Source organism: Halichoeres trimaculatus, unplaced genomic scaffold (assembly GCF_033239565.1).
Source record: "Halichoeres trimaculatus isolate MK-OKI-2021-1 unplaced genomic scaffold, fHalTri1.1 fHalTri1_scaffold_20, whole genome shotgun sequence".
Lineage (NCBI taxonomy): Eukaryota > Metazoa > Chordata > Actinopteri > Labriformes > Labridae > Halichoeres > Halichoeres trimaculatus.
The window spans coordinates 13,835,555-13,859,035 of record NW_027437198.1 but is presented as its reverse complement, the minus strand read 5'-3'; the positions used below and the strand labels follow the sequence as shown (position 1 = coordinate 13,859,035).

At 42.5% G+C, this 23,481-nt stretch overlaps 1 protein-coding gene across 1 annotated transcript in view; it reads left to right on the top strand.

Moving 5' to 3' along the window:
* mei1 (meiotic double-stranded break formation protein 1) overlaps positions 1–23,481 on the top strand; it is a 79,179-nt gene that overhangs the window by 49,671 nt on the left and 6,027 nt on the right. The window contains exons 25-35 of the mRNA XM_074696025.1: positions 1,600–1,785; positions 2,012–2,134; positions 2,375–2,564; positions 6,957–7,070; positions 7,736–7,846; positions 10,093–10,289; positions 10,615–10,699; positions 12,976–13,160; positions 17,342–17,423; positions 17,931–18,037; positions 18,538–18,669. Of these exons, the coding sequence (XP_074552126.1) occupies positions 1,600–1,785; positions 2,012–2,134; positions 2,375–2,564; positions 6,957–7,070; positions 7,736–7,846; positions 10,093–10,289; positions 10,615–10,699; positions 12,976–13,160; positions 17,342–17,423; positions 17,931–18,037; positions 18,538–18,669 (1,512 nt within the window). The remainder of the gene's footprint in view (positions 1–1,599; positions 1,786–2,011; positions 2,135–2,374; positions 2,565–6,956; positions 7,071–7,735; positions 7,847–10,092; positions 10,290–10,614; positions 10,700–12,975; positions 13,161–17,341; positions 17,424–17,930; positions 18,038–18,537; positions 18,670–23,481) is intronic.

The window sequence follows — 23,481 nt, the reverse complement described above, 5'->3', positions numbered from 1 at the left end:
TTAAAGCAACATTAAGTTATCAGTGCTCTCCTTAATGCAGCTGTTGAATGTCATAGCTTTGCTCAGAGAGAGAAAGGACAGCGTGTGCTGGAACAAGCATTCTGAGCAGTTGGCTAAGCCAACCATTAATGTGGAGGCCACGCATTCTCAGGAGTGAGCTTTGACAGCTCATATTCATCTCTTGATGGAAAATCCATATTCTGCTGCAGATGATTCAGCAGCAGAGAATATTAATTATAGCTCATCATTTTTTCTGGAGCCGCTCGGAACAGATATTTACAAATGATCTACCTGCTTCAGCTTGAGGGAAATCGTGCAGAAAACCATCAGCCAAAGTTTTCTTCAAGTACAACCAAAACAGTCAAGATTTTTTATCAAATATGAATCCTTCAGTTGATCTCTTTCTATTGAGACTTAAAGGGATAGTTCAGTTTTTTTGAAGTGGGTTTGTATGAGCTCTATGTGACCACTAAGGACATTAGATACAGTAGAAAGTTGTCTCCTCTCCCTCAGTAAGACACAAACTTTAATCGATGGTGATGAGGAAATAGACGCTAACAGAGACAGACGGTACCAAATTCAAAGGCTTTTTTTCTCTGCCTACAAGAACTAAAATCAAAAAGTAATACCACAGTTTAAGAGTACGCTACATAAAATATTTTTTAAGTGCATTAAGTCTTCGGAAATATAAACATTTATCCGGACCTAACTAACTGGTCATGTATCCTTCTGCGCAGCGCTAGTGCTCTCCGTCCCCCCTCCTCCTTTCATCTGCAGGGAATGTAAACAAGCTGTGCTTCGTGCGCCGGTTGTAGCCTCGTGTAAGTTTGATCAAGTATCGTAATTCTTTTGTTTGTACTCCAAGGATTGTGAGGCAGCGTAGGAAATTCAAAATGAGTGACTATGACAGCGACGATGAAGTTTCATTCACTTTGGAACCAAAAGGATACCTGTATGAACCGGAGTACACAGAAGAAGAGCTGCTACAGATGGCGACTGAAAGGAATACAGAGGAGACATCCGCAGACACACTACCAGTTAGTTAGGTCCGGATAAATGTTTATATTTACGAAGACTGTAGTGTACTCTTAAACTGTGGTATTACTTTTTGATTTTAGTTCTTGTAGGCAGAGAAAATAGCCTTTGAATTTGGTACCTTCTCTCCCTGTTAGCGTCTATTTCCTCGTCACCATCGATTACAGTCTGTGTCTTACCGGGGGAGAGGAGACACCTTTCTACTGTATCTAATGTCTTTAGTGGTCACATAGAGCTCATACAACCCCACTTCAAAAAAACTGAACTATCCCTTTAAGGCCTAAATATGATTTAAAGTGCAGTTTTTTCAACATCAACAGGCAGCTCTGTCAGAAAATAGCTGCTGAGAAAGTAAACAGTTGTTTAAACATTTTGCAGACATTAAGGTGCAGTTTTAGCTTCTGGAGCCATTTTGCACGTTGCACTTCAAAGCAGCATCGTGTTTAAGTTAAAACAAATCTTTTTATTACACTGCAGATTTCTTTTACTTCTGTGTTTGTCCTTATTTCAATCTACACGCATTTCTGTTTTTTCTTTATATCTTTCCTTGCTCTCATACACCAGGCTCCATTAAACTGCATTTCCAAGGCGCTCTCCTCCTGCCAAAGCTTCTCCAGCCTCTACATTCACCATCCTGCACTCCTCCACTTCATCTGTCGCTACCCGGAGCTTGCAGAGAAATTTGGGTCCCTGGTCCTGGAGCTTTGGTTGACCAAGAAAGCCGGGCAGTCGGATGAACAGCAGAGCATAGTGAGAGAAAAATGATGCCAGACTCTCATTTTTGAGTAATTCCTCTGATTTCATGAGACATAGCTCTCTTGTTTCACTCCAAAAGTTTCATTAAGTGCTCTCACTCCCACAGAGTATCTCTTAGAGATCTGAGGCATTAGAGAGAGTTTTTAAAATTCACTTTGATTTCTCAGGGGTTGAATTCAGTATTGATGAAAAGGTGGTTTGATTTCATCACTTTGTTCAGGCTGGTTTACAGGAGAAGGGAGAGAGCCAGGCAGATGAGAGACAGGATTCAGACACAGGCGGAGACGGTGAGGAGCTCCTGGCTCTTATTGAGAAGCATCCCGCTGTCATCCTGACCCTCCTGGTGAGAAAACTGACCCCACACATAAGTGTGTGTATAAAAATTGGCTCGATCCTATGAAGAAAGTTTAAACAGCTGAGTCATGAGTATGAAATATTAATGACACAATCTGGATCCCTTTGTTGGAATAAAACACTTTGATTCTTCTTGCATTGAGACAAAAGTTGGCTTTCGCCCTCAGGACAAAGAGAAGATCTCCTTCAATATGTCTCTGCTCGTGTCTTTGTGTCTGTGTGACAACAGGACCTGGTTTGTACCAGAGAGGCTCCCCTGGCAGAGCGAGCCCTGGCACTGCTGGAGGTTATTGTTCGTGGTCAAAGAGAATATGAAGCTGACTTGTGTACAAATCTGAGGCCAGTGCTGCTGCAGGCACTACAGAGGCTCAGTGTGGATAACATGGGACAAGGGCTCGGACAGGGACACGTGGACCAGGGTAAGAGGTCTAAACCAGCAGAGGAAAGGTTTACTGAGTCAGGAAACAGTAGGAGATCAATCTGCGGGGCCTTGAGTTGGAAACCAGAGGCTTGCTGCTTCAACTCAGTTGGTCTGAAGTACTCACCCTCGTGCAGCCCCGTCTAACCAACATATCTTCGATCATGCATGCTCAAGTGTTTCTGCCTGTGCGTATTTGTGTGTCTCAGCATAGTGCATGTGTTGCATAATTCAACAGTGAAACAGTAAAAGTGGTTTTATTTACACTCCTAGTGACAAATCACAGAGCTACACTTCTTAAAGACACATTTAAGCACCTGCAGTGCAGAGATGGAGCAGTAAAAGATTGTGCCCTTAATGTTTATGCTCCTTCACACTGACTCTGTCTAATGTTGGAGCTGAGCTCATCTCTGAGGAATCAAACCCTCAGTCACTGATGAGTGCATCACTTAGACTCACAGACACAGACGCTCAGACTAAACGCTGAAAACAGTTGCAGTGACGCTGATGGGACTCTTATCCGGCTATAAAACCTTCATTTAGTTTCTTGTTTTTTGGCGACGCACCCTGCACTGTCTCTAAAAGCTAATTGGCCTCTGCTGTGCTGGCAGGTTAGAGTCTTAAAGGACTGAACTGTCCTTATTCTGCCTAAGAATGACAAAGCAAAAGAGTTTCATTAAAACTTTCTGCTCAGTCAGATGCAGAGGACTCATTAAAACAGGGGAATACTCACTAATATCTTATTAACTTCTTCACTTTTAGTGCTGCTGACTGCACCCTGTAGCCATGCATGCCGTTACTTTTGCAGAATAGTGTCAGCAGCTTTTGCACAGATCGTGTTCAGCAGCCACAAGTTGCAGCTGATGTGCAGCATGCAGCCACGGTGACCTGACTGTGTATGAGTGAAGAAAACCAACACTGAAAACACTTCTCCTTGATGGTAAATATTCAGAGCGGGGTGTTGAATAAGGCACCAGGCTTGCTTCTAAGTGTCCAAAGTGACTGATGAAGATATTTGATACCAACTCGAACTAACATCCTATAAATGCTATCTTCAGTATTCGTGCCTGTTTTGTTTCTCCCTCTCTCAGTGTCCCTCCAGGCAGACTTAAGTTTGACCTGAAGTGTAATCACAGAGTTTCTCTGTAGGATTGGTTTGTTTAAAATGGATTGAAAAAGAAAAACAGCCCCGCAAACGCTGTCACGTCTGATTAATGTTTGAAGGGAAGAGCCATTTATCCTGGGCTAAAACAAATCCTCACAGCATCCTTAATACTCGCAGTGAGAGGTGAGATACTTGTTTATCTGGATGAGTCTCTCAAATGAAGTTTATTGTAATTCATTTTGACAGAGAGTGTGCACAAGGGTGCTGCCAGAGAGGGTTTTTTGTTCTTTTATAAATACAAATGAGGGGAAACTCTGAGGTTTGATTTTAAATTTCTTATTTTAGACTGCATTAAAATGGGAAGACTTCAAAAAATGATGCCTTTGAGGGCACTAGAAGGCTGAATTAAATATTTACTCCCACTGAAACTTGGTAGATGCTCTCTCCAGCTCTGCTGCTGGTGTCTGGATTGCAGGACAGGATGGAGGACAGAGTGGAATCATGTTATCACAGCAGGCTCACTCTGATTACATTTTTTTTGGATCCTTGCTAAATAAAACATCTTCAGATAGAGATGAATATATCATGGTACCAGGGCAGAATTTGTAAAATAAAGCTGTTAGAGAAATCCTGTTAAATGGAGACAGATCTGTAAACGAAGATGCTGAGAAAACTCTTGGTCGTCTTCTTAATTTTCAGTCTGGTTTAACTTCTTGTTGTTTCCTTGTGCAGATAAGAAACATCTGGAAGCTTCCACGTTTAGAGACAGCATCTCTGACATCTTGTGCTCTATAAGTGTGTGCATGTGGTGCTGTAGGTGTTTACCAGATGGTGTCATTCAGTATGAATCCTCGACCAGGTTAATGAGCACAGCTGAAGGGCACAGCACCAGAGTGCCAACAGGGGATTCAGGAGCTGTTGCTGTGGTTAGCCTTTGCCTGCTTTCTGCTCATGTCAGGCCCTGTGGGGATTACAGACGGTAATCCGTGCACAGTCTCCAGTTCAGCCCACGGTAATTTGCATTAATATATACTTTATATTAGCCCCAGATGCGGCTGCATCTTACAGGGAGACTTTAATGTGATGCACTACAGGAGTTGAAAGAGGTGTGTCCATGGTGGTTTGCTGGATCTCCAGACTCTTTCCTCTAACAGCTCTCCTGTCTGCCTCGAAATCATCTCACTCCATCGTCCTTCCTTTAACCACAGCTTTAATTATTGTAAGTGTGCTTGTCCATGTTTATTTCAGAATACGATGTGCTTCTGAATCTCGTCGTCTCTTGATATCTGTGTGACTCAGTCCTTCTAGGTAACTCAGTTTGATACGCCTCTTAACATCTAATCTAATAACACGACTATTAAAGATTTTTGAGATACAGTTTTCCCTGCAGGAATTAAATTTGGATATGTGTATAGAGGCTTTTATTCCTTCATTCAGAAACAATAAGAAAATGGACAGAGCAGAAAACTAGGAGAGACAGAGACTGCAGAAGGACTTTGGCCTCTGTTTTCGTTGGGTGTTTGAGATAACATAGGATCATTTTGTGCCTCTTATTTTAATATTTTGGTTTTATTGTGGGAATCAGACTTTATAAGGGAAAATAATGCAAACCAGGATTTGGATTTCTCAGTTCCAATTCAATCCACTTTATTTAAATGGCACACTTTTCAAGGTCCCATATTTTGTAAAAATCACTTTATTAAGTCTTTTAGTGAAATTTGTGGGTCTTTGGCTTTCCTCCCAGCCCACAAAATGTGATATTTAATGACCAAACCTGTACGTAGTAGTGCTTGTTAATGCAAAATCTTGACCTAAAATGAGCTGTTTGGATTTTGGGGATTTGCCGACATCAGCAATTCCCTTTTTTGACCAATCAGGAGCAAGTCTGACCTGATTGGTCCACCGGAGCAGATACCCCCCAACCCCATCCCCGCTCACTCCCCTCCCCGCTGCTGGAGAGATTTCTCTCCAGCTGCGGGGAGTAGAATGCTGAAGTTGAAGAGCCATCACTGCTCTGCTTTTGGCTGTAAACAGCCATATAGTTCCATGCACAAGCTTCCAATCTCGGAACAAGACAAGACTAAGTGGCTAGAGTTCATTTAGGTATGAGGTAAATGTGCCAGCTACACTCAGTAAAACTGTGCATGTGTGTGCTAGTCACTTCACGGCCGACTGCTTTTCCAACTTTGGACAGAACAACAGAGGGCTAGCGAATAGACTGGTCCTGAATCCAGGCGCATTACCAACCATCTGACAACAAACCTCAAACCCTGGAAATGTGAGTATTTTAAATGCTGTGTGCCGTGGAGCAGATGTAAGAGCTTTTCCACAGTTTCCCCCCCTGTCTCTGTGTTAGCTTCAGGATGCTAACTTTAGCTGCGGTTGGCCTGTTGTTTTAGCCTGTAATGTTACAGTAAATGAGCTTCGCTGTTTTCTAAACATTGTGCACTCGGAGCTCGTGGCGCGGGAGACCGGGTCGGTATCAGCGGTGGCTCATTTACATATGAAGGCCACGCCTACTAAATCAGAGTGTTCTGAACAGAGGGGCTATGAGAGCCTGGAAACAATGCTGCTGTGCTTGATTTATTGACTTTTTGGACCAAAACATGTTACTACTACTTCATGAAGACATCAATGATCCATATTAAACTGCAGAAAAGGAGCAGAATATGGCACCTTTAAAAACAATCAAGTTAACCAAAGTTCTGCATAGTAACAATGAAATAAGATTTTCAACAAAACAAATAAAATAAAATAAACACATAAAAACAAATAAGAGCCTTAAAACCACAAGGTAAAAGGTGTATAAAGAAAGTTTTATTCAGGCCAAATATTCATGTGGTGGGCCCCTGTTGCATTATTTCTTTTGACACTTTTGGTTGTGTTTGCCTTTAAATGGCACAAAACAGGCAGCAGGAACACAGGTCTGCTCACTGATCTTCATTTAAAGTACTGACAACAACACCAAGAACTCTATTCCTGCCAATACGCTGCTTTAGAAATTCTCCATTGTAGGTTTTTTTTTCTTTGTATGGATCTATTTTAGGCACATGAGGTTGTCAGGAGGTGAAATGCCAATCAAGTCTTTTCCCTGCAGCGATTCCTCATTTCTCTTCCTCCTTCAAAAACTCACACATACTTCATCTCCTGTCTTTTTGATTCTTTATTAATCCTTTCTCACTCTTTCACTCTTTCTCACAGTTCTTTCACTCCTCTTTGTATTTGTGTGAGCCTCCGTCTCTCACCACTCTGTGTGTGTGTGTTTGTGTGTGTGTGTCTCTTCTGCAGTGAACTCACTCCCTCTGGTGCTGAAGCTGCTTTGCGTGATGCAGGCCAGTGACCCACCTTCTTCATCTCTCTACAGTAAGATGGATGGAGTCCATTTCAAGCTGCTCTACCACGGTGAGGTCAAAGGTCAACTCCTTACAGCCCTTATCTATCACCAGACTGACGCGCACACAGGTACTTCACATTCCTTACAGCAGTCTGGAGGGGTGTAGATCTCAGAAACCATCAGTGTCGCTGTTAACGAGTTCACCTGTCTGTGGTGAGTCTGTTTCACTGTAAACAGTAAGTTCCCTCTTCATGCAAGGACCCACATACTATATATTCAAATCGTCACCTTGCTTCTGATCTCTAAATTTATCAAGTCTTTTATGAAGCTGCCTTGGACCTTTGTGGCAGATTAAATCAGAGCATATATAAGAATCAAACTTGTTTTTCTGATTGCAGTAATGCCAACAGCTCTCGTCCGTCTGTGACAGCTTCGTTTTGGTTTATTTGCCCTATTAGAGAAAGTCATTCTGTGCTGGTAGCTATATTTTCCAGCTCCTCATCTCTGACATTTCAGTGACACGTCGCATTAATTCAGTCTTTACAGGGCGGTGGGAGAGATGACGTGACGAGCAGCTCAATGCAAAGCTCATCATACAACACGTTATCATCGTGTCTCAGTGTCTCTCTCAGAGGAAATTTATATCCAACACCTTCAGAGTGCTGCCAGTGAAATTTTAGATAAGTGAGACATCAGATCATAATAAATGTGTGTGTGTTTGTGTGTGTGTCAGTGAGTAATACAGCAGGGAGACTGAAGCCTGCCAATCCAGAGAGCCTGCTACCTGCCCTCAATTACCTGTACTGCTGCTTGAGTCTGTCTCCTGCGCACTGCATTGACAGAGGTTAGTCTTACTGTCAGTCTTTATCTCCGTTTTCCACCGTCACCCTCTGACCTTTCATCTCTCAGACACTCTGCCTCTTCACCTTCTGTCTCTGTCTTATTCTGAATGAGGTGAGACGCTGTTCCTAACAGGTATGTTGTTTGGTTTCACACAGGAAATCATAATCACACGAGCTGACGCACGCTGAACATCATTGCACTGAGGCGCTCTGCCGGTGTGTCAGCCGTGGAAATCGTTTTAGACACATGCAAACATCAAGTTATGCTGTTGAGTCTGACTTTCCCAAGCTTTGAACACAAGTGTGACAGGTGCTCAGGGCTGAGCTGTCAGCACAAAAACACACACACACACCCCAGAGCTCTGTAAAAACAGAGATCTGACCAAGGTAGCTATTGCAGTCACTAATTGAGAAAATTGTGAAAACATGACTTTTCATAATTCATTTTAATGAATAATTAGAAATAACTGCAGCATGTTTTAACAAAGTAAAACGAAAGAGAAAATGTCTCAAGTTTTTCATTTCCTACTTGTGTCCGGTATTTTAGGTGAGTATTAAGTCTCAGTTTCAGTGGTATGTTTCTTCCAGCAGATGGCAGCACTTGACGTCATCTGTCTCGTGTCCAATCTGTTCTTGTTGGATCAAAGAGGCAGAACTGGAATTAAAGGACAAATAAACCTTGATCTACGTTTGGAAAAATCTTACAATTACAGGGTGTCCGCGGGGTCTTAAAAAGTATTAAAAGTTGATAAATCAGTTGTGGGAAATTAAGGTCCTTAAAAAGTATTAAAAAGTATTAATCCTAATGTTATGAGGTATTAAATTTTATTGGTATTCAAGCTTTGACTCCAAAAGTATCCATGAATATTTATTTTCCTCTTTGCGTCTGAACAAACTAACCTGACACGCCAGACAGACAGTTCCATATATCCTCCACGGAAATAGTCCATCTGGTTCAAAAATGTTTTCAAGGTCTGAACCTTCAAAAATGACCACACCTGGTGATTGGACGATATTCTGCTCATCACACTCATCACAGACCAGCGTGAGGATCTAGAAAAAGCTTTAGCATCTCAAAATATTTCTCTCTAGATCATAAGAGTTTCTCAAGCCTTCTGAGAAGATTTCTTAGACTTTTGTTGACCTGGGATCTTGGATTCTTGGGATTTAGAGAAAGCTTCCCCCAGCTTCCCCTGATCTCAGTTGTTTTGGAACAAATTTTCTTTGTTAAAATCACCTTTTTACTGGATACAACGCAACGAGATAAGATATGAATACAGTTACATAGCGCTGTTGTTTGAGACGTGACAACAAGCAAAGTTGTAATTTTGTGAGGCGCGGGCTATACGTAGCGCTAGCAGCCCAACATATCCGTAGGCTAATGTGACAACAAACTCGTTGGGCTTTTGCACAGTAGTTTAGCAGCCGTCCGTATGTAATGCTGATGGAAAACAAATCACACAATCTCAAGCACATGTCCTAAATTTTGATAATGATGAAATAAAATTCTTGTTTTTTTCTGCCAGTTGGCCTTAAATAACTGCTGTTACTTTTTGTGAGAGTGGGAATGTCAATTAACCTGCCTTTAGTTTCATTTCTTCTTTCAAGCTTTGTTCCTTCTCAGTTTACGTTAATTATGTAAAAATGCAAACTACAACTGTCAAAGATTAGTTGCTGACAACAGCTATAAGTCATGATAAAGTCTTAAGACTTTTTGAAAGGTTTTTTAAAAAGTCTTTAAAAGATATTGAATTTAACCTCAGGATTTCAGCATATACCCTGAATTAGATGAAGTCAATGCATCACAGCATGGTGAAACCAAACCTAATGATGGACTACTTTCTGTGGAGTGATTTCACATGATGTGATCAGGTCGTCTCTGGTGTTGGCGTTGCGATATAATAAGGTGTCTTAGTCTTAATAAAATTACATCCTGTTTGTTTGTAACCCAGATGGTCTCATTTCATATTCTGCTTTTTTTCTGATCCAGTTTTACGAGTTTAAGAAGTCGCCGCGTTAAAATTCCTAACAGGTGCAACGGTGGAGAAAGTTTGTGTTTCTGAGAGCTTGTGTAGCTGTGGGTGTTTGCCTTCAGCGCATCATAAAGTAGTCAACCAGACCAACTGCTATTCCCTCACTCACACACACACACACACACACACACACACACACACACACACACACACACACAGGCATAAAAGCACAGATCCCATCAAAGTATTGAGACGTTGTGCTCTCTCCTCCCCAGCTGTCTCCATGCTCCTCTCCAACAGTGGACTGATGAACCAGCTGCAGATGCTCCTCTCCTCCTCCTCCTCCTCCTTCTCCTCCTCCTCATCGGCTCCATCCCTCTCTCCATCAGCCCGTCCTCCGTCAGCCCTGCTGTGCTGCTGCCATCTCCTCCTGTCCTCTCTCATCACCTTGCAGCACTTTCACTCCACTCAGGTACACACTCCAGCTCAGGCGTGCTCTTATCACAGCTTCAGGATAAAACATAATGCACAGTCAAGGGCAGGGCGCAGAACATTGAGGAGAAGGAGCGTGGGTTCCCACGTGGATGCAGAATACCGAACATGAAACAGGTTTTAAATCGTTACTTATCACAGGAGGCCTGTTGTGTGAAATAATTTACTTGATAATCTGCTCGCTCCCTGCAGAGACAGAGGATCACACATTATTTCTTTCAGTTAGTTATTTTTCTAAATGTTGTTCTTCTCATCCTCTCTGACTCTCCCTTGATTCTCTCTTTTCTTGTCCTCCACATTTTAAGGTTGTAAAGCGCCTCACATGGAGTCTGGACTCAGCTGTGCAGAGACTCCTGGTTCAGAAAAGGAGCACAGACAATCTACTGCTGGGTAACAGAATAAGAGCTTGATGTGTTTTAGACCTGCACTTTTAAAGAGAACCAACACATGTATGTTGAAAGGCTTAATGAGAAGAGCTAAACAGCTTTGCGTGTGTTAATACACAGCTCATATTCTCATGTTTCCATCTTTTCATCTCTTCAGACTCTGCTGCTTCATGTCACAGCATGATGCAAAAACATCCAGTATGTGAAATAATCATCAAATACTGCAATTAAGATAAAAACGTTGATAAATAGATCTATGACAAAGAGATTCATTTAGAGAGTGCACATCAGCTGTTTTCTGCTGTAGCAGCACTGTACCAGAATTTTAAAATTTAATGTGATACCAGGAAAAATCAAAGGATATCGATACGGTTGCGCACGAAAATGCAACAGTATTGAGCCACTTTGTGTTTTGATTTCCATCCTGCACACAGGGATGGTACCAGGGTTCCTGCTGATCATTAAAAAGTCTAAAAAGATTTATTTTAAGTCTTCAGTTTTAAATAGGATGCAAGATGTCATCTTTAAAAGTAATCAAAAATGAAACTAATGAGATTTTGCGTGAAGAATGGAAATATTTTATGTCTAAAGTAGATATTTGCTCTAAACCCAGAGGAGGTGAGTATCTGCAAACAGTCTGTCTCTCTCCCTCTCAGTTTTTTTCTCACTTCTTTACTAATTTGGTCATCGTACGTGTCAGTCAGTGTGCAGTGGTGTGAAGCTTCCTGTCACCCGCCTGCACATCAAGACTAATAGAAAACGTTTACGGGCATCGCCGCCTCCCTCCTCTGCTCTCAGTCTATCTGCAGCAGACATGCGTCAGTCTTTATATGATGTTAAAGGAACCAACTAACGTCAGAGTTCAGCAGCAAACAGACGAGGACATGTTTAGACGTTCCGTAAAGGAAAAGTGCTGTGAAACATTCTGAAAACAATGTCTTATTTCTTATTTAGTCTCTTTTCTCTAGCAGCAGCTGCAGATCTGTTTTATTTTAAATAAGCTTTACTGTTTTTTTTATAAACTATGGGATGTTGCTTTAAAGCACAGTAATGAAAATGTTTGCTGCCTTAACCTGCTGGTCTTCACATTTTCCACAAAACCTGTTTTTGTGCGCTGTCCCTCCTGAATCCAAAAAGCTTTTTTCCCTCGCTGCATTGGCACCAAATAATCTGGGGGTAACTGACGGCTCGTTTGAGCTTCATCTGACTGACTGGTGCCAAAGCATGAACTCAGAGCTCCGTCCAACAGGTGGAACGTGCACATCCTGAGAAAGAGAGCAGCACTTGTTTATGTTGTTTTTTTTGTGTGAATTCATATTTTTGCACTGGCTCATATTGCAGTCATGATGAAATTGTGATTTATTGTGCAGCTCTGCTCTCCATGCACGCACAGACACACTGATTGGTGTATGAAGTCTCACTCTGTGCCAGCAGAGTTTGGTGTATATTTGGAAGGTGCCAGGTAACTCTAATTATTCCAGGAGCTGACCCAGGACAGACATTTCTGGATAGACAGATTGGTGGTTCTTCAGCACAGGTAATAGACTGAGTGTCAGTGTTTCATCCTCAGCGGAGGTAACCAAACCTCGGGCATGCATTTCACACACTTTCATTACATTAAGTAGCTCCATCCTGCTGCACCGTTCGGAGACAGATCATCCCTCCTGCGCTCCTGTTTCTGTCTGTCAGCTGGATAAGTGGCCTGTCAGGATCACCGTGATGTATCGGCTGCCTCCCCCAGACCATCCTTCTCTATTTATTTCTCTCACCAGTCCCTCCTTCTCTTTTTCTACCTGCCTTATGCTTTCCATTCCTCTCTTTACTTTCCATCCTCTTCTCTGTCTCTCCTCCGTCTCTCTCCTGCTGCTCCTAATTGAGTCGTCCCCCCTCCGAGAGCTCTAATCTCTGGATGCATGCTGCCATAAGTGCAGTCCAGATATCTGGCAGCTCTCTCTTTAGATCCCTCTGTGTTTTAGAGATCACTTCGGACATGTCGCTCCATTTATCTCCATTACTTCCTTGGTAGTCCAGTGATCTGGACTCTTGTACTCCAGACAATTTGGCAGAGACATCTTTAACATCTTGTCCTCCTTCTCTGTCACATCATATCAGTTCATAAAGTACACTCTGTTCTGTTCAGCAGCCTTCACATGTGCATCTGTTTCCTCTCTCTGTTTCTGCCTTTTTTGCATTTTAAACTTTCTCCTCCTCCTGTTCTTTTTTTCTCCCCTTTACACTTTAACCAATTCCTCCTCTTCCTTTGCCACTCATCTGCTCCAGTCAGCTACCTGAAGCTGCTACAGGCTCTACTTGATGTCGACCTGACTTCTGGGGTCGTGTCTGTGAGCTCTGGTTCCGGTTTGGTCGGGTCCAGGCCTCTGGGAGAGGAAGATGGTGCCCTGTACCCACTTGGAACCAGAGGCGCCAAACTCCTCTTTGCTGCTCTCAGTGGACTTCTTCTGCAGGTTGTTACACTTTGTGTATCTCTGGAGTGTGAGTGTGTGTGTGAATGAGTGTGTGTGTGTGTGAGGGTCAGCACAGTTTCAATCCAGGATGAATTAGAAGAGTGTTATCGTTATTGGGGAGGTATTTGAATCACTTTTATGTTAATAAGTTGTAAAAGGAAACACAAAGTTTAACGACCTGAAAGCGCACAACCTTTAGAATAATATAAATAAACATAATATAGAATAGAATAGAATAGAACTTTACTGTCATTGTAACAAGTACAACGAAATAGAAGTCCCAGCAGCAATCAAGAAAACAAAAGTAAGTGTGTAGAAAGTGCAAAAAGCTCCATAAGAAAATAGATGATGACAGCTTGTCCATCATTCTCCGTTCAGCCAGTCTCCACCTCCACAGGGTCCAGGACTGAGCTTCTTCAGCAGTCTGTTCAGTCTCTGTCTCCTGGATCCTGTCTGCTCACAGCAGGTGAAGCTCTTCCGATGTGGCGTTGGTGTCTGATGTTAGCTCCATTAGCCATGTCTGTGAATAGCATGATGCTACTCTGCCCTCTGATATTCTCTCTGTTGCTCGGTTAGCACAGCTAGCTCGTCCATCATATTGGAGATAGATCTTATGTTCCCAATAACGATGGATGGAAGGACAGGGACACGTCATCGCTTCTTAGCTCACAACTGAGAACCAGCACTTCGTCCTCACCTCCTTCTCCTCACCTTGTGGGGAAACATCAGGCCTTGCACCAGTTAGCACTGACATGCTACAGGCTGCTAACAGCTGAGTTCACATGTAAACAATGCAGCCATGGTTACATGTAGGATCTCCAGACAAACACAGGAGAAAAAGTAGTAAAAATATCACTGAAGCCACAAAAAGTTTGGTGTCCATGACCAACAAATGAACCATACAAAGTAATGATCCACTCCAAATACAAAGATTACAAAAAAAGACGAAAAAATTACAAGAAACAGACAAAGAAGGGAGAACTGCTGCAAAAGGCAGCCATAGCCGACAGGGCGGCGCTTAGCAACAATACAATATAATAACAATATAATATAAATAATCTTCAAATTCACGAATATGTGCAAAGCATGAGACAAATTAACAGCAGCGATGTTCTGCAAATGAAAGTGTGTATATAAAGAGACAAAAGAGCTGCGTTAACGACAAAAGCAAATATAAAGTTATCTCAGTGTGAGTTTCTCCTCAAACAGAACCACGAGTTCACAGCAGCAGCTTTAAATAAGGATTTGATTAAGTCTCCTCTCTTGTATTTCACTTTCCCTCCAACATTAATTCGATAGCAAAGATTAAACTACAGGTGCTCTTTAAATTTTTAACAGCAAGGCGTTGAATCTGCCTTTTACAAACAGGTTAGTGTAGCAGATGAGGTTTCAATTGATTTAGCAGTCGGCATAATGAAAGAGCAAACATCTCCAGAGCGATCCTGTCTGCCTATAAAATGCTGCTGGTGTATTTAATCCTTTTCTTTCCGCAGAGAAGGCTTTCTTCTGTCTCACCAGCATTTGTAATTTAAAGGTTATTGCCTTTTATTACAGCAACAATCTACTTTAAACAAAAGACAACAGAACAGGCAGGAAATATAACAAACGCTCAGAGTAAAGCAGTAAGCTTTATTTATGCTGTAGATCCACAGCGATAGAAGATACCTGCTGACAGTCTGTCACCATCCTGACGTGGTCAGGCTGCTTTATTTTGACATATACTGCCTAAAAATGTCCCACTCTTCCTCAGACATGCTCTTTTCTCAAGTTTCTTTTCACACGTGACAGATATCATCAATCATTCCTTCCACAGTCTTCAGCCTCTGAGAGTTTAAGGCTCTTTCTAACAACAAGGAATCAACCAGGCAGGTTTTCAATACTTCAAATCTAAGGATCCCAAACTTTTCAAGACTTTTTTAGAACCATCACATAAAACAGAACAGTAGAATAAGCTTTCATTGAAAATATATACTTTTTTTCTTTTGTTTTAAGTTTTCAATAAAACATTTTCACAATATTTGCTCCTGTGACCTGTGATGCAGTAACAACTGTAGATTTTCTGCAGGAAATGGAGGAGAGAAGCAGATCAAACAGGATCATTTTCACGCAGAAAAACCAAACAAAAGAAGAAAAGAAACAGATCTATAGGTGAAGTACTCAGATTTAATCCAACCAGATCAGACAATATATCCTTTGAAATATTAAGTGCCTCCCTCTTTGAGCTGTAGATGAAACACCTCGCCTCCATCCATCAGATTTAAATAATTAAATCTGTGAACATATGTATGCACATAAATTAAAGCTCTTCTCTTATATCCGTACAGATTGAGTTCAGCTTGTATGGATGTTGGCTTCTGAATCTACAGTTTCTTTAACCTGATGTAATCAGGACTCAGATCTCCTGTCAGCTCTAACTGAAGGCTGCAGCATCTATCTTTACTACGTTCAGCCGGAGCCAAAGTCGAAATAGTCTCACAGTAAAAGGAGCCATTTTCCTCTAAGACTGAAGTGGAGCTAATGTGAATCAATCTGAAGGTCTTCTGAGTTTACGAGCCACTCTCATATGATTGGTTGTACTGTATTGTCCATAAACAGCTCGCTCATAGCCTGTTCCTGTTAGACTCATTGTCCTTAAACGGTGAAAGAGAAAAGAAGATTTTAAGACCTTGAAATGTGAGTAAAGTTCAGCTGAGAACGATCTGTGATTTAGTTTATGCATTTAAACACCTGAAGGGGAAACATGAGTTCATCAGATGTGTGTGTTGAATGTAAGAGCTGAAGACTGAAGAAGCTTGAGCCTGAGAGGAGAGCAGACGTTAATCTGTCAGATGTGTTTCTGTGCCTGATGATGGTGGGGATGAAATGTAGGGAGTGTTGGATAATTGGATATGGAGCCTGTTGTATTCCTGCTCTCCCCGGCTCCGGCCCTGCAGTGTGTCAGCTTCTGGTTCCACACCAGTGACATTTCTTCTCTGTGTAAAAAACTGTGGGGCTAAACTGAGCCTGAGCTGCATGGTTCAGTGCTCTGTGCTCTGCTGTTCAGCAGCTGATATGAGTTACCATCCCTCCCTCTCTGTCCTCTCTCTGTCTCCTCTTTCCCCTTGATGCTCGGCTTTAGCAGCAAAAGGAAAATGTAGCTCCAGAGTTTCTCTCCTCTTTTCTTCTTCGTCCCTTTCTCCTCCTTTTCCTTGTCTCTGCTCTCTTTACTTTTTGTCCCTCCAGTTTTATTTCCCATCTGCTATTTTGCTCCTTCACTTCTCTCATCTGTCGTCTCACTGTTCTTCCCTTCCTCTCCTCTCCTCACTGCTTCAGAATTAGGGTGTAACCCTCTCTTGTCGTCTATACACCCGACTGGCCTACTTCAGTATTTTTGGACAGTGACTGCCAGCGTAGCTGCTGTGGGAGAGACATGCATTATTAAAACTTTCTCTCTCTGGTGTTTCCTTGTTCTTCCTTTTGTTTTAGGGTGAGCACATGTCTGTGTGTGTGTCCATCTCTGTGGGTGTCTCTCAAAGTGATAATTTCCCGCCTCCTCTCTCCTCTCTCCTCCGCGGCACTGGAAGTACTTTCTTTGTCGCCATTTTGAAGACTGTCCCATAGCGATAATTGTGCTTGGAGGAGAGAGGAGAGAGGATGGAGGAGACTGATCAGAGGAGCAATGATCGAGGAAACATGAAGTCTTTTCACTGACAGACACTTCCCCATATGGAATATCACTCTCTGATTGGACGCTGCAGCAGCTCAGACTTCTCGACATGAAACTTCACAAACACAACGGAGTTAGCCGGCTCTCGTGTCTCCTCAATCATAGCTCCTCCGATCAGTCTCCCCCATCCTCTCTCCTCTGAGCGCAATTATCGCTTTGGGACAGTCTTCAAAATGGCGACTGGGAAAATACTTCCGACGTCGTGGAGGAGAGAACGGAGGAAGCACAAAGTTAACGCATTGAGACGCATCCCCTCTCCTTTCTTCATTTCCTCACATCTCTCTCATGCATCTCTGGTGGGAGGGACTAAGACTCAAGTGAAGGAAGGAAGGATGGAACCTTATTGCTTCTAGATGCACCCTGTGTCCTCAGCCCCCTGTGGATGCGTTGACTTGCTATAACACGATATTTAAAATGTTCCTATCTTCCCTTCTCTGTAGTGCATACCTGACTTCTCTTTCATGTTTCTCCTCAGAAGCAGGAGCTGTTGCTGAGAGCGACAGTCAACTGTCTGAGCTCCCTGCTGGGCTTCCTTCAGAGGAAGAGTCCAACTACAGGTATCAGACGAAATCATTTTGTAGAAAAAGAAATTTGTATGTGGAAAAGCAAAGAAGCACAAACACAGCTTTGTTCCACCTCTTTAGCTCTGATACGACAACCTTAACACATCATTCAGCTCCCCAAATGTCACACACTGCTGACGAAGCGTCAGTGTCTTGTCTCACACAATATATCAGCAGATAAAATGAAGTTTGTTGATTATAAATCATGCAAAGCTTCTGCAGATGTTTAACGGAATCAACATGAGCATAAGTTTTCCACAATTTCATGCGAGTAAAGCGAGTAAACTTTTAAATCTGTAAGTTTGAGTCCGTGCATGTTTGACTTTCTGTTTCCACTCTGTGTGCCTGGATTCTTTTTGCTTTGTTTGGAAGTTTCCAGGCATCAACCTTTTTCAGTGATTGCTCTGAGAAACACAGCGAAATGTAAGAGGATTGATCTGAGCAGCGGCGTCCTGTCTCCTCACTTTTCTCCCCCCTGGGTTTGTTTCCTGTGTGTGTTAGCAAAGAACGTGGTGTGTCAGCCGTGGAGTCGGTTCCTTCTCAGCTGCATGATGAGCTCAGGAGAGAGCTGCTTTCTGCACCCTGCCATCCTCAGACTCATCACACTCGTGAGAGGTTTACACACACACACACACACACACACACACACACACACACACACACACACACTCAAATCAAGTCTGGTTTCTCTGGCATGGTTCTGAGCGGTGATAAATATTTGATATAAAAAGTATCAAAAGTTAATGAAGGTAATAAAAAGTGACGTGTTCTGTAGTATGAGTAATGAAAGTGAGTACAGTTCAGTGTTATTCAGGCTGACACAGTACAACACGCACACTAACGGCTCATTACAACCAGTTTCTTTGCCCTGAATCCAGGCTTTGTGTTTTTAACGCTCAGTAAAATCAGGAGAGATTCAAACATTCAGCCTCTTTAACTTCTGACATTAAAGATTTTCCCCAGTTTTTAACATGAACTCAACATCCTGTCACTTCAAACTAAAGATGTGATCATTCTGGTGTCAGTAATTCACTCGTGTAACTGAGTCTCACTCTTTCTCTCCATCTTTCCTCTCGCTCCTGTGTGTTCATGTGTTTGTCCTCTGCAGCTCATGCAGCACGGCAGCTCAGCTCTGCTGTGGGAGCCTGACCTGCTCCAGGTGATGGAGGCGGTGGAGAGGAGGGGGGTGAAGGAGCTCAGCGAGGACGCAACTCACGCCCTCAGGCAGCTCTTCACACAGGTACACCTCTTCAGTCTGTGAAAAACACGAGGGCACAAAACAAAAGGTGTAGCACAAACCCAGGCTGACGGGGTTTTCATCATGAGGCCTCGAGCTGGCGGTCACACAGATATAACCAAAGCACATAAGTGAGGAGGAAATCTGAAGGTCACGCAGAGTCAGATGGTTTCATGAAGTGCTTCTCAAAACGTTTGTATACTTGTTTTCAGGAACAGCACAGACTCAGAGTACAGGGACAGCAGAAGAATCAGAAAACAGCATCAAACACAAACTTCACTTCACTTTAGCAGGTTTATCATGTTACATAATACTGACATTTATGTGCATGGAGTTTTGTTGCTCAATAAAAGTTCGTATCTGAAGGGAAGAAATCAGGATTTTCACCACAAAACACTAGTGATTCAAACTTCACCAAACCAGGGATCAAGGTTGTTATAGTTAACTAAAACGAAACTAAAAACGAAAACTAAAATTTAAAATGCATTGTAGTTAACTCAAACTAATAAAAACTAGAAAAGAAAACAAAAACGATAAGTAAACTAAAGCTGTATCTTGTGTTCACAAAACTAACTGAAACTAACCAAAGTTAAAGACAAAATGTTCTTAGTTATAGTTTTTGACAATATTAATAGCCTTTAGGATTTAAATTAATACGACACATTTTCCCAACCAATTTTAGACAGTTTTAGGCAGTTGTTAGTGCTGTACAGCACCATCATAGCGACATACTGGGACGTGCTTGTTTACTGCACTGACTGGCTGTGCACTGTGCTGCGATGAAACGTAGTGGAGCAATGAATCAGAGCATCTGTAATAGTTTAATTTCATGTGAGTCTGACTTTATTGTTACAGAGTCCAAGTTTCTAATTATTAAACCTCATATTATATTGTTTTATATACTTTATGTTTTTATTATTTTTATGATTCATGTTAACATTATTTTATATAATTTATGTTTATATTTTTTATACTACGTTTATATTATTATTTCCTTGTGTTTAAGGCAGCAGCCAACAGTTCAGTATCAGCATTGACTGAACAGTGAGCACTATGATGAACAGGAAAATAAACAGTATGACAAAATATTTACTCTGACCTTTTTGAATCCTGCACCTGGTTAATAAGGTATGAAAAAACTAAAACTAAACTAAAACTAAGCCTTGTTGCAAAAATCAAAACTAAATAAAAACTCGAAAGCCCGCTCTAAAACTAATTAAAACTAAACTGTAATGGAAAAAAATGTCAAAACTAACTAAAACTAAACTATAATGACAAATCCAAAACTATTTTAACCTTGCCAAGGATTCAAACCAGGAACCTTCTCACTGTGAGGCTGCAGCATGAACCACTTCATGCTCATCTAGAATAGAATAGAATAGAATAGAATAGAATAGAATAGAAAATACTTCATTTATCCCCGAGGGGAAATTCAGGAGTCACCGCAGCATTTAAGACAACAAAAGTAAGAAAGAGTATAGAAAGTGCAAAAAAGTCCATAAGAAATTAGATGACGACATCCCATCTCTTTAGCGTGTTTAATCAAAAAGAAAGCAAAATCCCTCTGTTGGATCATTTAAAAGACTCATGACCAGCGTACTGCAGCACTCTGTCATGTACAAACAGCTCATGTTGGTCTAATGATCTGAACCTGGTCCCTGAGACCTCCAGCTTTCAGTTAAAACTCACACAGAGAGGAAACTGCTGTGCTCTTGAGGCACGGCGCACACATGGAGAAACGCGTGCACTGAACACACCCTGTTTTAATGTGGACCTGAGGCTCGGCTCCACAGCTTTAGCTCATTTATTACCAAGCAGGGGACATTTGAAAGAAGTGGACAGAGCTTTGTGAATGATTCAAACTGAAGCTTTTGTTAGATTTGACTCTGGGATATGTGATCATCGATTCAGCCTTTGCATAAGAAATATCATGCTGAATAAATCCAAATTAAGCAGCTCGCGGCTCTGCGGTTCAAAGCGAAGAATACAACCAGAGACACACCAGGGACACAAACTGTCTGTGATCATCCAATGAGTTCATGCAGAGCTGCTCTCAGAGCTGCCAAATCAGGAAACATCTGCACTTGTTGTCTGAATTCTGTAAGCCAGTTAATAAAGTGGAGGTCAGGGTCTCTGTACTCATCCTCACTGCTCCATCTGTAGCTGCTGAGTATCCATCCATCAAAGAGGAGCTCTGACTGACAGGAGGAACAAATTATCAGGAAGCAACGCTGAAGGAGGGAGTACGTTCCAGCCTCTCCTCTCCCCTCCTCTCCTCGCATTTGGAGATCTGAACAATGCCATCATCACGTAACGATGAGACTCTCTGCTATCTGAGCCCCGGAGGTGTGCTGACTCTCAGCGGTGCATTCAGATCGGAGCATTGTGCAGCTTAGTTCATTTGTAGCGCAGTAATAACAGACCTGAGGGCGCAGTTAGATGAGGACTTTCACTGGCTTATGGAAACATTGAGTTTGCACCTGTTACAGTAGAAAACAGACGATTTATCCAGTCAGACAGCTCACACTGTAATGGTTTGCTGCAGCAGAGCATTTTACTCTCAGAGGTGATTGGGTGATGTCTTAAAGCCTGTAGCTGCAGGTGGAGGCTGGGAGGTGTTGGAGCTAAGAGTGGGAGCCCAGGTGCAGAGCAGCAGCTTCAGCGACTGGAAATCTGTCAGCTCAAGTAGACCGCCAAGCTGTTGGGGCACGTTTGTGTGAGAATAAAATCAGTGCAGCTTGAGTTAACCGCCAGAATGAGCTCACAGGCATCGCTCCCATAGAGAGGGAGTGAGTTTAGATGTTCAGGACATGTGCTGGGAAAGATGTTTGTGAACTAGTTTGATGATGATGATAAATAAATTTGTACCACACATTAGTGCTGCACGATTTGGGGAAAAGGTGCGATTGGCGATTAGGTGGACAAGATTGCGATTGCGATTGTGCTTGTGTCATGAGTCTACAGACTTGCTTGGTTATCATGGAGAAAAAAAAAATTGCTGTGTCATTCAACCGGTAACCAAACAACACCAAATAACAGAGGTAGTTTCTTTTCACCTTGAGCGCCTCACTTACTTCTTTGTGCTCCATCTTGTCTGATTAAACTGCCGTACCAGGGGGGCAGGTAGTCACATGACCAGTTGAAACAGTGACTGATTAGTCATCTCACGCTCTCTTACTCCGTCACACACACACACACATCACTCACACAAACACGCTAATTTTTTTACACTTTTTTAAAATAATCCCACCTCTTTTGCGATTACGTAATTGCATGTGCTGACATTGCGATAATCGTGCAGCACTACCACACATATTCAAAGTGATACTCTGGGATGGAACAAGTTGGGTCCTATCACAAGGTTTAGGGCAGAAATTACCCCTACAGCAGTGTTTTTGTGCAGCAGAAGCCCAGGGTGCTCGCACCAAACACCCCCTCCCTGCTCCTCTGCCCGTTTCCTCTGCACTCAGATGGGGCCATATTTTACTTGACCAAAAACACAAATAAACAGACTCCCACCGAAAAAATCTGATATCGGTCTGCATTCACACTTTATTCAGAGAAATTTCAGCGCGTTACTTTCACACAAAAACACCGCTAAATAAGGCTCTAGTTCTCATCGTGTCATAAAATGGCGCTACCTCTGCTGCAGAACCACAGCTGGCTACGAGGCGCTCGCTACTTAGTGTATCAGTCCGCTCACAGCGTGCCAGATATAAACAAACGCAGGTAGTCTGCCAGGACAAAGAGACACGATGAGAACTAGAGCCTTATTTAGCGGTGTTTTTGTGTGAAAGTAACGCACTGAAAATTCTCTAAATAAAGCGTGAATGCAGACCGATATCAGATTTTTTCTGTGGGAGTCCGTTTATTTGTGTTTTTGGTCAAGTAAAAATTGGCCCCGTCTGAGTGCAGAGGAAACAGGCAGACGAGCAGGGAGGGGGTGTTTGGTGCGAGCACCCTGGGCTTCTGCTGCACAAAAACACTGCTGTAGGGGTAATTTCTGCCCTAAACCTTGTGATAGGACCCAACTTGTTCCATCCTGGAGTATCACTTTAAGGGGAGTTTTTTGCTCAATAAGTAACTTTTTCTCTCAGGATGGACTTGTTGTCTGTCAGGATGTCTCTAAGGCTCAGCACAGGAAGCTCATTTCTTTACTTGACTTGTAAATCCAAAGACAACTCCCTCTTCACCTCTGCAGTCCAGTAAAACGCCACATTTGTGCTGACGCTGCACCAACCCTCCTGTCAGATCCACAATGCATTTCACCGTCACCGTGAGCAAGATCCAGAGATGCTTGAACTCAGAGGGAGCGATCTGCAGCTTCCAGCAGAGAGTCACGACCTCAGGTCTTCAAGGTGCTGACCCTCACCTCGCCGCAAAGTGAGCCGATACAGGAAATAAATCACACGATAGAAAACATCCAAACCAAGCTCCGAAGCTCGTTCAGAGAGCAGAGCAGCAGGTGGAGGAGGAGCCGTGAGCATTTTTCATTAAACCACTAAAACTCACACTGCATGAAAGGTTGGATGGTTTTTAGTGGCTCTAAGTGTGTGTGATTTGTCGTCTAAAGGCTAAATATGGTTGGCAGGAGTGTGTGTATGTGTGTCATAAAGGAGTTTCTAAAGGGGAGGGGGCTTTGCTGGATCTTTTTTCTTTCCCATCGATGTGACTGCAGAGGATGTTATTTTAAGGATCAGACGGGTGAATGAAAGGGCAGGAGGAGAGAAGTGACTGCTCAGTAATGGAAAAGACCAAAAGAAGAAACTTGGATGAATGGAGTGAAGTTTGACGATGACTCCGAGGGGAAAAAGG